This window comes from Acanthochromis polyacanthus, chromosome 18 (genome assembly GCF_021347895.1).
Source record: "Acanthochromis polyacanthus isolate Apoly-LR-REF ecotype Palm Island chromosome 18, KAUST_Apoly_ChrSc, whole genome shotgun sequence".
Taxonomy (NCBI): domain Eukaryota; kingdom Metazoa; phylum Chordata; class Actinopteri; family Pomacentridae; genus Acanthochromis; species Acanthochromis polyacanthus.
Window position 1 is genome coordinate 8,284,256 of NC_067130.1, and position 12,968 is coordinate 8,297,223.

Consider the following 12,968-nt stretch of genomic DNA (forward strand, 5'->3'; position numbering starts at 1 on the left):
ACCAGAGATCCACTAATGAACAACAATTTTTGTTGCCATGCTTCGTGTCTATATAAAGTCAGCATTTGAAGGTTCTTCTGAGACAGAAATGGTTAAAACGAGGAACCTAGCACAGGAAACATGCCTGAAGATACAGATTCTCAGCCAGGAAGTGCAGATGCAGTCCTTCAGCACTCTGCAGAAATAACGAACCAACAGTGTGGAAGACAAACTATGATCTGGGCATCCAAAGGTTTCTTCAGCAAGAAATGACTGCATCCCGATGTGCATGTGCAGGAAAATCCACCTAATGAAATCACAGGAGCTTCAGCAGCAGTGGTCAAACCTAACTGGTGTCCAGTGTTCCACCTACAAGGCTGTCAAGAAGCCCCTGACCAATGAGAGGTGGAGGTATAGCCCCGTGTCGTTGGACCAAAGCACACAAGAACTGGACAGACAGGAACTGGAAGAAGGTTCTGTGGTCAGATGACTCCAGTTTCCAGCTTTATCTTCCTCCTGCTATTGTGAGGGTACACAGAAGGCCAGGTGAAGCATCATCTCCAGCATGTAAAGTACCTACTGTCAAGCATGGTGGAGGCAGTATCATGGTTTGGGGATGCATGACTGCTGGTGGTGTTGGTCATCTATTGTTCCATTCTCCAAACCCACATCCTCCCTTCTGTACGTGCTCTGTTGAGTCGAGGTCAAACTGGATGTTTCTACAAGATAAAGCTCCTTGAACTCATCCAGGACCAGTAGAACTTGTCTTTAGGAGCTCAGCATCCAGGTCTTAGAATGGCCAGCCCCATTGAAAATCTGTGGTGGATTATCAAAAGGTGCGTTTCAAAGCTTAAAACAAAGAATTTAGAAGAATTAAAAGCAGTAATTCAAGAAGAATGGGCCCAGATTCACCCTCAGCAGTGTGAAAGGCTGGTGGGGAACATCCAGCCAGGACCAGAGCTCTACTGCTGCTAATGGCAGGAAGACTAAATATTAGTCTGATGATGTGATGGTTTATTCATTTTTGTTCAGTTTCAACCACATTCTCTGTTTGTTGACTTTAATGCAGACAATGTTAAGAACTGACATGTAGAAACTGTCAAGAATTCAGTAAAAAAAACATATAATTTATATTTGTTTGTGTCTGCCTGATGTATCCATGCCTTTTGAAACACGAAAAGACATTTTTCCACAAATATTTCATGATAGTATTTGAGACTGTCAAATTTTAACCACTTGATGCCTGAATTTTTTTATAATTATGTATAAAAAATGTATTATTTGTGTTTTTGCTTTCAAGCTGATGCTAAATTAAGTGGAGATTTGTTAATTTGTCTACAGCACTTAGAATAGATATGTAATAATAACAGATATATAATAATGTAGGTCCCACTTCAACTGGTCCTATGAGAAACCAGTGCTTGCAAAAGGTTCCTAGTATTAAATGTGCACAAATCAGCATTAGGGAATGCATACATATCTTGGCTGCAGCATTACAGGGTTAAGGGTGCCCAAAAACTTTTTTCCACCACTGTATGCATGTTTTAACTGGACTAATGCTGTCTGAATGCAAATCTAAATTATTCATGAATTTGGTTAGACTGCAATAAAACATTTACCAAGAATGAAGAACATCCAAAAATATAACCAAAAGTTACTGGAAGCAACGCTGACTCTTGCCAGGAACACTGATCGAGTCGCTTCCTCTTACCCTCAAACAAGCTGCTGCTGCTTTTGGTGCAGCCAAGTGACCCGACACGCTGAACTTTCTTTCATTTTTCTTGCTCTGACACAGAACAGAAACAGAAACCTCAGCATTTGTTAATAACGTGCATGAAGTCATATCTACTGGAAGCAGGGCCTTGGATGTGCAGATTAAATCTCCCTCAGGGGTTTCATGAAGAGCGCAAGCAAAACTGGACTTGAGTACTAATTTCACTCTGCAGTGTTTTCCAGTAATAAGATTAAAATGAGTTGTCACATTCAATATTTTAATGGTCACCGTCTCAACAACAATCAAGACTGAAAGGACAGAATATAAACAATATTTACATCATTTCATTTACATTCAGTGTATTACTTCAAATTTAAAACATGTTGCAGCATATTTGGGCTCGTAAAAAAATCTGATCACACGTGTAAAACAGAATCTAATATATCTTTAACAATAAACAAATATAATACCTGCATTTCTTAAAAATGTAACAAGTGCTGAACATTTCTGTTTGTCATAAACTTTTGCCTTGCAGACTGAACTTCAGCGTCCTTCCTGCTCCGGCTGTTTGCATTAATGTGGGACAGTGTCCAGGACAGGCTGTAATCAGCACCCTGCAGCCTCCTTTATCACTCAGAAACATCCTCAAGGATTCATCAAAATCGTGGTTTCCCTCTCTGTACCCGTCCAGCAGCAGCAGAACCTTGCCGGACTTGGTTAACACAGTCCTCAGCTCCTCTGCTGATGTCTCCTCAGGGAGAGAAAGCTGAGTTTTTATCTCCTGATATAAGTCCTGCTTCACGGCGCTGCAGTCGACGCATAAGAGAAGACTGAGGTTGCTGAGATCCAAGGAGTGCGAAGGCTCCCTGGCCCAAGATGAGACCAGGATGTGGGCTACAGTCGTCTTCCCGTTTCCTGGGAGTCCCTCAAGAAAAACCGTCTCACCGGGTTCTGGGAGTAAATCCAGAGGATTCACAGGTTGGCCATCACTGAAAAAAACAAGATTATTGTATTTATTTATTTTACAGCTTGCTGCTTTTCCAGCTACTGTTTACTTTGGTTTTGTGTTAATGTGTTCTGTTGCTTTCAGGAATTTCCTATCTTCCAATTCTACTTGCTTAGGTTGTGGAAAAGATCACAGTTTGGGCTAAAATCAACCTGTTCAAATGCCAACCAGGCAGCTATGTTTGCAAGAGGACAGATCCTGTCACAAGAATAACCTCTGAAAGCCACAATTTTACAGCCTCCACTGTGAAACAAATGCAGTTTGTGCCATGAACCAACGTACTGTAACTGATACATAGATTCTGATTTGAGAATGAGCTGCCAAGTCTCACCAGCAGCTTCAGTCTGTGGATCTGTAAATTTGCACCAGCTTTCATGGCAAGGTGATAAACTTTGACACCCAAATCTGTGTGAATATAAAGCTGTGTTGAGTGTATAACCTTTACGGAGAAGAACTGGAGAATCCAGAATGAAAGAGCTACTGTGGCTGTGTTGCACCGGCCTTAGTTAAAATCTAACTTTATTGATCCCTCACTGGGGAAATTTACATGTTTACAGCAGCTGGATGCAGATGAGGCATGGACGAAGCAGGACAAGAATTATAAATGTAGAATAAGGACAAAAATAAAGCAATAATAAAGGTCTAATGAAGACAATGTCCAAGGTACGGTGAATTTAGGACTTCAAAAGCGCTGAAAAACCTTATTCCAACAACAGGAGGCTCACAGTGTTGTTAAGTAAAGTAGCTTTGCAAACAAAACATGCCAAACTGTGCTTGTTATAGGATTTAAATGTTAGATTGTGCTTTGCGTTTTTGGTGAAGATGTATTTGTGAGAAACAGTCGACATAATGTGAAAGAAAGCAGGAAGTTTTCTCGTTCTTTTGAAAGCTGCCACGCAGACTTCATTCAAACCAATTAGGATTCTTCAGCAGAGTGCTTGTTAATTCAAAGTGAAACCCCCAATTAATATAAGTTTCGAGTGAGAAACAAATAACCTCGCCTTTCATGCCTGGTTCTTGCAATCGCATCAGAAATATGTGTTCATGACTCACTTGTTCTGCAGCCTCTGAGGCAGCTCCTCCACACTGAAAGCACCACAGTGGCGTCTCGTCTCAGCGGAATATTCAGAGTAAAAAGCTTTCAGTCGTGACCCCAGAGTTTCCTCCATGTCATCTTCAGACCAAAAAAAACCCGAAACATTCAGTCATTTGTTACCGAGGAATCCACTAATATGAAAACAACCTTTAGATAATCACTTTGCACTACGTAGTAGAAGCTTAGAGGGCTGATTTATTCACAATAAGTCGTTTCTGTATGAATGTAGTTCATTTGTTTAGAACATTACAGGTTGGTGTTTACTATTTAAAGGCATTTTTGTTGAAACAGAAACAAAATTCCTATGTTTTTTTTCAGTGTCACTGCAATTAATAATAGTAACTGTACTTATATAGCACCTTTTTGAAACCGAGTTTGCAAAGTGCTCTACAGAAAGGCAAAAAAGAAAGTAAACAAAAAGTGCCTGTTCAGCTAAACAGGAAGACCAGAGAAGGAAATGTGAAGAAACAGAGTTAGAGATGGTAAAAGATTTACAAAATAAATCAATGCAGCAAACACTTATGGGTGCAAACTACAAAATAAAAGCACTGTAAGAGTGTAAAGCCGTAAAAACTGAAGAAGAGAATAAATTAGATGAAGCAAAAGATGAATGATGCATGACCATACAGAATCATAGTCACTTACCAACATTAATTACCACGTCTGCATTTTCTTTATCTATTTGGATGCCTGGTGGGAGGAAACGGCACAGTCAGAATTTTGACACAAAACCAGAACCATTTACAGAAGCACTGAATCAGCTGTATATTAATGACTAATTTATGTGTTGCTTTATGAGTTTAGAGAAGCATCACCCGCACTGACTCAGATCACTAAAAAACAATTTTCTGCAGAACTTCATTTGCCCTCAGAGTTCCTATTTTCCATGCAGTGCTTTTTGAAAACAAACTGACGTACAAACAAAGCCGATTAGACTCACAGGTAGCAGCAGACTTGTCCTCGCCGTCGACGAGAAGGTTCCTGGTGCTGTGAACGCTGTGAGCTCTGGACCCTGTCACAAAACATGGCTCATTATTTACTGTGTGGAACATGTACACCACCGGTCAAACGTTTAGACACACCTTCTCATTAAATGCTTTTTATTTGCTTGTATTATTTTCTACATTGTCAATTAATACTGAAGATTACCACCTTTTTGTTTGCAACATAATTCTGTATGTATTCTTTTGTAGTTTTGATGTCTTCAGTATAAAATGAACAAAAACCACTGAATGAGAACTGTAAGTTTGCGTGTATAGTTTGTTTGGCTCCATATACAAACAGTTTATGATTGGGAATAAATCAATAATTTATACAATTCTTATAAAACAGGACTCTAAAGATATTAAAATGGGCATTTTTTTGGTTTACAAGCATGTTTTGTGTGTTTTTCATTGACAGACAGAATATAAGTAGACTGTATTTACTCTATGCACTGCCTATTTACTGGTTATGATGTATTTTTTACTCTCAGCTTCTCAGTTATTTAATGTAATTTTTCTCCAGCACACACAATATAATAACTGTCTTATATAAACTGTATTATTTGTACATTATGTGTTCCTGTCAGTGCTGCTATGAACGTTCTCACTTTCACTTTCACTCAGTGTCATCCAGATGTTTCGGGACCCACAACTGAAACATGATTTCTTATCATGTTCACCCATTCATATGTGACAGATGTGTGAAAAATCCACACCTGGAGATGATACATAGACAGACATGTGCTAAAAAATCACCCGTGCGTTGACAAATAGTTTAAATTCCCCTTTACACAAAACCAAAACCTAAAATCAGGCTGGGTGTTTCCACCTACAGACTCTGCTGTCTGAGGCAAACTTCTTCCCCCCAAAAAAAAGCTAAGTCATCCTCACATGAAACCTGTTTTCTAAAACACTTCCTGTTTTCAGCGGTAGCGTCATGTAACATCTGTCGGTCATATGGGAGACAGATGGCACAGAGGTTTTTCCTGACAAGACATACAGCCATGGCCATAAGTTTGGACACAAGTACCATGACGCTTGTGAATCTTAGAAAATACCACAAAATTGTCACTTACAATACAACTCCTGAGAACTATATTAAGTTTCATATTTAAAAAAAACATCAAAAGAGTTTGGTGTCATTTTGTTATTCTTACCAAATTCGGTTGTGAAAGTACTGCATTTTTTGTTATTTTCTTCTAATATGTTTTGGGAACAAAGTTGTTCCAATTGTTGGAATTTATTGATAATATTATATCCGTTGTTGATTTGTTGACTAATTAAACTGGTGCTGTCAAAAAATATTAGTTATGTTCTGTAATAGACATCAAAACAGACATAAGTCATGCTGTGTCCAAACTTATGGCCATGGCTGTAAATTCCTCTGACAGTTTGACCAAAGGGTCAACCTTAAGACAAATCAGCAGAGTTAAAATAAAGAAAGATGACAGATTAGAGAACAAATCTAAATCCTTGACCTCAGTGAGGGGATCTGGTGGCTCTATTTTTACAGTTGGGGGCATTTTTATGACATTGTTTGGGTCAACTTGTTTTTTTTTTTTTGTTGAGGAAATAACCACTGAGAATAACACAAAGTGGTTCTGAGGAATCCCCTTTTCCTGCCATTCAACATTTCGATGGGAATAGTCTCTTGCAGGATGACAATGTCTTAATTTGTAGGGCACAAGGGGTCACTGAATGCTTTGACGAGCATGAAATAGTTGTGAATCATACGCTTTGACCTTTACAGTCACCAGATCTGGACCCAGTTGGACACTTTTAGATCGACGTGTTAGAAACTGATCAAAACACCAAATGAAAGAAAATCTTTTGGACTTTTGGAAAATCAAGGCCAACAAGCATGGAGCCTTATTCAGACACTGAGTTTTTTTTCCTTTAATTTGTCACCCATCTGTAGTTCTGGTAAAAGTTCCATTTTATTCTGTCCCACGTCACCGCAGTGTTTTGTGTAATCTTCCTAAATGGACTGTGAAAGATAAAACTAAACTATTGTGAGCACTTACAGGAAGGACATAATGTCGGTCCTGCTGCCAAACAAATGAAATTTCTCCTCGTATTTCCTGTGAATATTTGTCAGAGTGCATGCTAAAGGGGAATTCAGCCCTGCAGTGACCACACACTCACATTATTTTTGCCTTCAGACTGCAGACTGAATGCAAGGACAAATAGACTTTGATTTTTATCTCATTTAATCTTTAACCTTGTGCACTTTTCTTCCTTTGTTTGTTCCCATTTGCCACTTTAATGTCTTGTCATTGCTTCATGTGGAGTTCATGTGTTAAACAGTTTTACAAGGTGTGGATTGTCTCATGTGCTAATGCCAAACAAACTCACAAAAATACCTGACATGATTCTAATCTGATCTGAAGACTTTCCCTTCAGTCTACAGTTTATGCTCCTGCTGCTGTGCACAAACAAAGTAAGGAGTTACCTTTTTTACTTATTCGTCGTCTGTAAGCGAGCACTCCGACAGTAACGACCCCCGTAATCACTAATATGCTCACTATCACGATGGCGGCGTCATTTTTTGATTTTTGAGGAATTTCGTCTGTGAGAAAGAGCACAAACATAGAAGAATCACTGTTAATGTGTTTGTAATTCAGCTCCAAGAAAGACCAGACACATGTTTTGCGCTGGAATATTAATAGTTAAATAGTTTTAGCCACTTAACCATTATGGAAATAACCAGATATACCAAAGACAAACTGCTGCAAACTTCCCCTCATTGCTCAAGAACTTAACTCGCTATTAAAACCCCTCCTGCTTATGTAAAAGTTTTATGGTTGGCTGTGCTCGAAGCCTTGTCTGCTTTTGCTTTTCTTCTTTTAGCATTTAAACAAACAGGTTTGATCTGAATTAACCCTGGGATGCACAACATGGGTCAAAAGATACCCATACTCAATGGAATATGTGTGTCTTTCACCAATGCTGGGTATCAAAGGGTTATATTGCAGTGAGGAGCTGTGACTCTTAGTGTCATGTTTTTTGCATTTTTTAGGTTTTTAAATCCAATTCAAAAGCGTTGAGAATCCTTTTCGCACGTATGAATAAAACCACGATGAGTCTAAATGCTGAAACAAGCAGGAAACACATTTTCCAACACGACAGCACCGGCTGCTGCTGCAGTCCTACACGCTGCCGATCTGTTCAATCACCTCCTACAACTTCACTGAAAACTAGAGGGGAACTCTTACAACTCTGGAAAAACTGTGGGCAAGCGATGAAATCATGATTTATATATGCTCTGTCGGTAACTGCATCTGATGTGGGCTGCAAGTAGGCTTCTAGATTAAAGAAAAACAGCATCAGAACCAGAGGACAAGAAGCAATACGGAGAAATGAGAAAATCTGACATTTAACATGAGAAGATTGAAATCTCCCCACTAACGTTTAAAGATATAAGACTTTCGACGTAGAAAGAAGGTAGACACATCTCAAATTTGCTGATATTGCCAGAGTTCAAAGCCAGTTGTATAATTCAGTTGTGGCATCACAAAAGGACTTATGATGTTAAAGAGACGTGGGATCAATGCCTCAACAATGAAGGGCGCTTAGCTTCTTGCTGTTCATCTATCCAGGGTAAAAAATGACATTCGTTAGCCTACATGCCTTCTTTCCTGCAGCTATTGCAAAGTGTGTGTTGTATGCCGTCTCCACTATGGAACTATGGGGTTGCTACTTGAGTTTAAAGTTCAAATGGGCGACCTACAAACAGGGGCTAGAGTCCAAAACATAGTAGTTATGGGTTTGAATCCCACTCATGGACATTTACTGCATGTCTTTCCCCAACTCCTCATGTTTCCTGCCTCTCTCCCCACTGTCCTATACAATAAAGGCAAACATAGCTAAAAACAGAGGAAAAGCTGAACATAACAGAATCTCTCGCCTGCAGCTTTCGATCCGACACTTCAAGATGATTCAGTTTTCTGTGTTTTGTAGGTAATGAAAGGGAGGATAACGTGGGTGGAATGAAGGGGAAAAAAGTGATGCAAAACTCTCTTGTCAGTTTCTCTTTTGATTCTTTTATCTTTTTGTACATTTTTTGGCTTCTACAAGAAATGAGTAGGCATGCAAAAAAGTCTCATTGTAGATGAACTGTGGGGTTGTTAGTGGGGTTAAAAGTTTGAATGTGGGTGCACCCAGATAGCTCAGACCCATACACAGGGGCTATAGCTGCTTGTTGGTTTCTCTTTTGATTCTTTTCTGTGCATTTTTTTGGATTCTACAAGAAATGAGTAGGCATGCAAAAAAAGTCCCACTGCCATTATGTCTCACTGTATCATTTCCTCAGAGGAACACCTTAAAGGAAACCAAAAGATGTACCTGGGATATGAAATGTTGCAGAGGAGCCATCCTTTATGAAGTTACACGTGTAGTTGTTTCTTTCTGAGGAGCTGACTTGTATCTGAGTGGTGATTTTCAACAGCCCGTCTGGTGTTTCAGATACTGAGGTGTTGCTGGGGTTGTGTGTCCGCTGGTGTCCGACCTGCCACGCCACAGACGACTGAGGAAATCCCTCCGACTGGCAGGTTAGTATCACGTCACCAGCCTCTGCAGCCTCCTCAATGTGTTTGGTGACCGACTTGTAAGGTGCTGAAGGGCAATCAGACAGAGAGAAGTTCGCTTCATTATTGCGGCTATGATAAGACTTGTGCAACACCAGGGAAAAGGGGAAGATTCTGAGGGATTGCGTAAGTGGGTCAAAATCTTGATTGAGTAATAATGGTCCTACTTTCACTTTCAGAATGAGATACAGTAACAGCCCATTCCCAGAACAAAGCCCCTGTGGTCGTAGACCAACTAATACTGGAATTCTTACCTACAACAGACAGACTGATGCTTTTATAGTCGTCTCCATCACTCGTTTGAACCAGACACTGGTAGGTCCCCGAGTCATTTATCCTCAGTCTGGACATCTGAAAGGTGACCAAAGAAGAGAAATTCTTAAATGAAAAAAATCTAATGAGGAAATGACAGCTTGTGGCCTCAGATAAATCAAATTACATGACAACATGACAAGAATATCGTTGGTTTTCTAAACAGCTCTGCTATCACTCAATCACAGTTAACATCATATATGAATTGCTAAAGACACTTTTTGCCATTTTGTGTCTCGTTTTTGTCATTTTGTGTCTCGTTTATATAATTTTCCGTGTCGTTTTTGCAATTTTGTGTCTCATTTTTGTCATTATTGTGTCTCATTTTTGTCATTTTGTGTCTCATTGTTGTCATTATTGTGTCTCATTTTTGTCATTTTGTCTCTACTTTTTGTCATTTTGTGTCTCGTTTTTGTGATTTTGTGTCTCCTTTTTTGCCATTTTGTGTCTCGCTTTTGTCATTTTGTCTCATTTTTGAAATTTTGTGTCTCCTTTTTGTCATTTTGTGTCTCGCTTTTGTCATTTTGTGTCTCATTTCAATTTTGTCTCGTGTTTGCCATTTTGTGTCTCATTTATATCATTTTGTGTCTACTATTTGTCATTTTGTGTCTCATTTATGTCATTTTGTGTCTTATTTTTTGTCATTTTGTGTCTCGTTGTTGTCATTTCATGTCTCATTTTTGTCATTTTGTCTCATTTTGTGTCTCATAATTGTGATTTTGTGTGTTGTTTTTGGCATTTTGTCTCAGTTTTGTCATTTTGTGTCTGGTTTTTGCCATTTTGTGGCTACGTTTTTATCATTTTGTGTCTCGTTTTTGTCATTTTGTCCAGTTTTGGGCACACAGCAGCTGGCTATGTTAATAAATCTGAGAGCATCTCTGCTTGTATTCACCTCCAGCTTGGCCCATCCGTCCTCTGTGAGAAGTCTCACTCGGCCCTGGTAAATCTGGGATGCAGAGATCTCCCCGTTATCGAGCCGGATCACCTCCTGGAACGAGGAGGGGGTGATCTGGTGCCACGTCACCTTCAGGTCCGACTTAGGATTTGCTGGTTGAGGGGAAAACCTGCAGCCCATCACCACTTTTTCTCCATATTTTGACTGGTACACGGTTTGTTCTGCCTGCACAGTGAACAAGACTGCAGGGGGATGATAGAAAGGGATGTCATTATTGATGGAAATGTGCACAGCCACAAAAATAAGAACGTAATATCTGACTTATTACTTACCTGACAGGGACGGCTGAAAAAAGACTTGCAAAACTATGATGACAAGAGTCCAGTCCATTGAGACCTGAGGAGGAAAAACAGGGGAGTTTTTGCAGATGTTGAAATCTTTTCTCTTTTTTTTTTTTTTGCCATTACTTGCAACATGACTCATTTTACTGAAGAAGGCCAGATGTGAAATTTAGTTTACTTCTGCACTCTGCTAAAAAAAAAAAAAGCACCGTTATCATGAGATGAAAACAAGATCACATGTCAGTGAATGATTTATTCCTTCATGCAGCATGACTCAGATCTGTTACAAGGAAAATCACTTCCCTGTTGATTTATTTATGACAGAAAAATAGCACCAGGAAGTTTCTTTTGCTTTGAACGGCGTTGACACACGTTTGACAAAAAAAAATCCACCCACACACCAGCACGTGGGTTTTCCTCTTTGTAAACACGTTTTATCCAGTGATGTTTGCAACTGGGCTTTTCTGGGAATACACATGAGAATAACAGACATTATCTTGAATTTCGAGTTTGCATAAGTGCAAGATTCTGTTTGTGGGTGTTTATTGAGTGAGCTGCTGTGTGATAAGCAAGCAATTAGTCATTTTCTGTCGGCTTTTCCTGTGAAATGTAAATAAAAGCTGCGGTTCTGTGGAATATTTACCCCTCTGTTTAACTGAGAAATCAACAGACGTAATTGATATTAGAATCAGATAGTAGAACAGGTTAGATTAGTCACTGACAAAAGGAGTTTAAGGCGGAGAGTTGGGGAAGATAACTGTGCTGGTGTTGAGTCTAATCTGATAAACCTCAAAAAGGATTATTTATGAAAAAAAGAGATGGATATGAATCAAAAATGACAAGAAGACAGGTGAGTAAATGCTCATGATAAACTCATGACAGCATTGATATACATATAGCCATGATAATAAAGTTACCATCCTTATAATAACAGTTATTATTATTAATATTTATATTATTATTAACATTGTTGCTAATATATATATGTTTATATGATTATTATGTTTATAATTATTATTGTATAAATACTTCCACTACTACTATAATAATAACTACTTAGAATAACAACAACAATAATAATCGGAATAATAATAAAATATTTTCATTATTTTTATTGTATTAATACTAATACTACTGCCATAATAACTACTTATAATGATAATAATAATAATAATACAATATTATAATCATTTTATTGCATTATTAATGCCACTAGTACTATAATGTAAATTACTAATACTATGTTATTATTACTCATTGTGGTAGTATTAGTATAAATTGAGTTTTAAGGATGTGCAAACCCCAGATTAAATTGCCTTCATAACCTAGTCAGATATTCTTACCTTCATTCAAGCAGCAGTTCGTTGATCTTCATGAGTTTTTTCCTTTGTCCGTCCACTTCACCGACTGACATCCTTTTAAACAGAGGATGTTTTTCTGTTCCCGCACACACAGAGAGGCTCCGCCCACAAGCCGAATTTTCACACCCCTGCTTAGAAAACTCCTGTGTCATTTCCAGCCCACTTAAAACTGAACAACGAACCACCAAATGCTGCAACCGTTTAGGGTTTTTTTCTTCCTCACCCGGAGCTGAGAGTCTCTAAGCAGACGCTGTGAGTGAAACTCTTGTTTTCAACATCCAACAACAGCTGCTGGTTTTACGAGTGTTTTCAGAAGGAAATAAAGAGTGCTTGATCTGCTTCCAGACAGGAAAGAGAGAAGTGTGGGCCCACCCTGCAGTTACTGGCAGCTCAGGGGTGGATCTATGAGGAGGGTTTTCTTCAATGATAAGAATCTTTATAGACCAGTGAAGTCATTAAACCGCATGTTGGCGTCACAGCCTGGATGCTTGACCTCTATTTATATTTATTTATTTATTTATTTATTTATTTATTATGTTTTGCTGTTATTTTACAGATCCCCCCTCCTTTGTTAAATTAATTTACATGTTAACTGTAAAACAACAACAACAAAAGCATATAATATCCCCTCCAAAATACGTATTTTACTTTAAGCGTTTATAAAAAAAAAAAAAAAAAGCTGGTCAATACTGGTA

At 38.7% G+C, this 12,968-nt stretch overlaps 1 protein-coding gene across 1 annotated transcript; it reads right to left on the bottom strand.

Moving 5' to 3' along the window:
• Nucleotides 1-1,949: 1,949 nt before the first annotated feature.
• On the bottom strand, nucleotides 1,950-12,635 carry si:ch211-241b2.5 (uncharacterized). The gene is made up of 10 exons (XM_022205402.2): nucleotides 12,256-12,635; nucleotides 10,904-10,967; nucleotides 10,569-10,813; nucleotides 9,619-9,715; nucleotides 9,123-9,392; nucleotides 7,231-7,347; nucleotides 4,736-4,807; nucleotides 4,441-4,485; nucleotides 3,753-3,873; nucleotides 1,950-2,682 (listed from the first exon to the last, which is right to left on the bottom strand). Exons 1-10 carry the CDS (start codon nucleotides 12,259-12,261, stop codon nucleotides 2,208-2,210), a joined length of 1,512 nt encoding a protein of 503 aa, XP_022061094.2. The 5' UTR covers nucleotides 12,262-12,635; the 3' UTR covers nucleotides 1,950-2,207.
• Nucleotides 12,636-12,968: the final 333 nt, after the last annotated feature.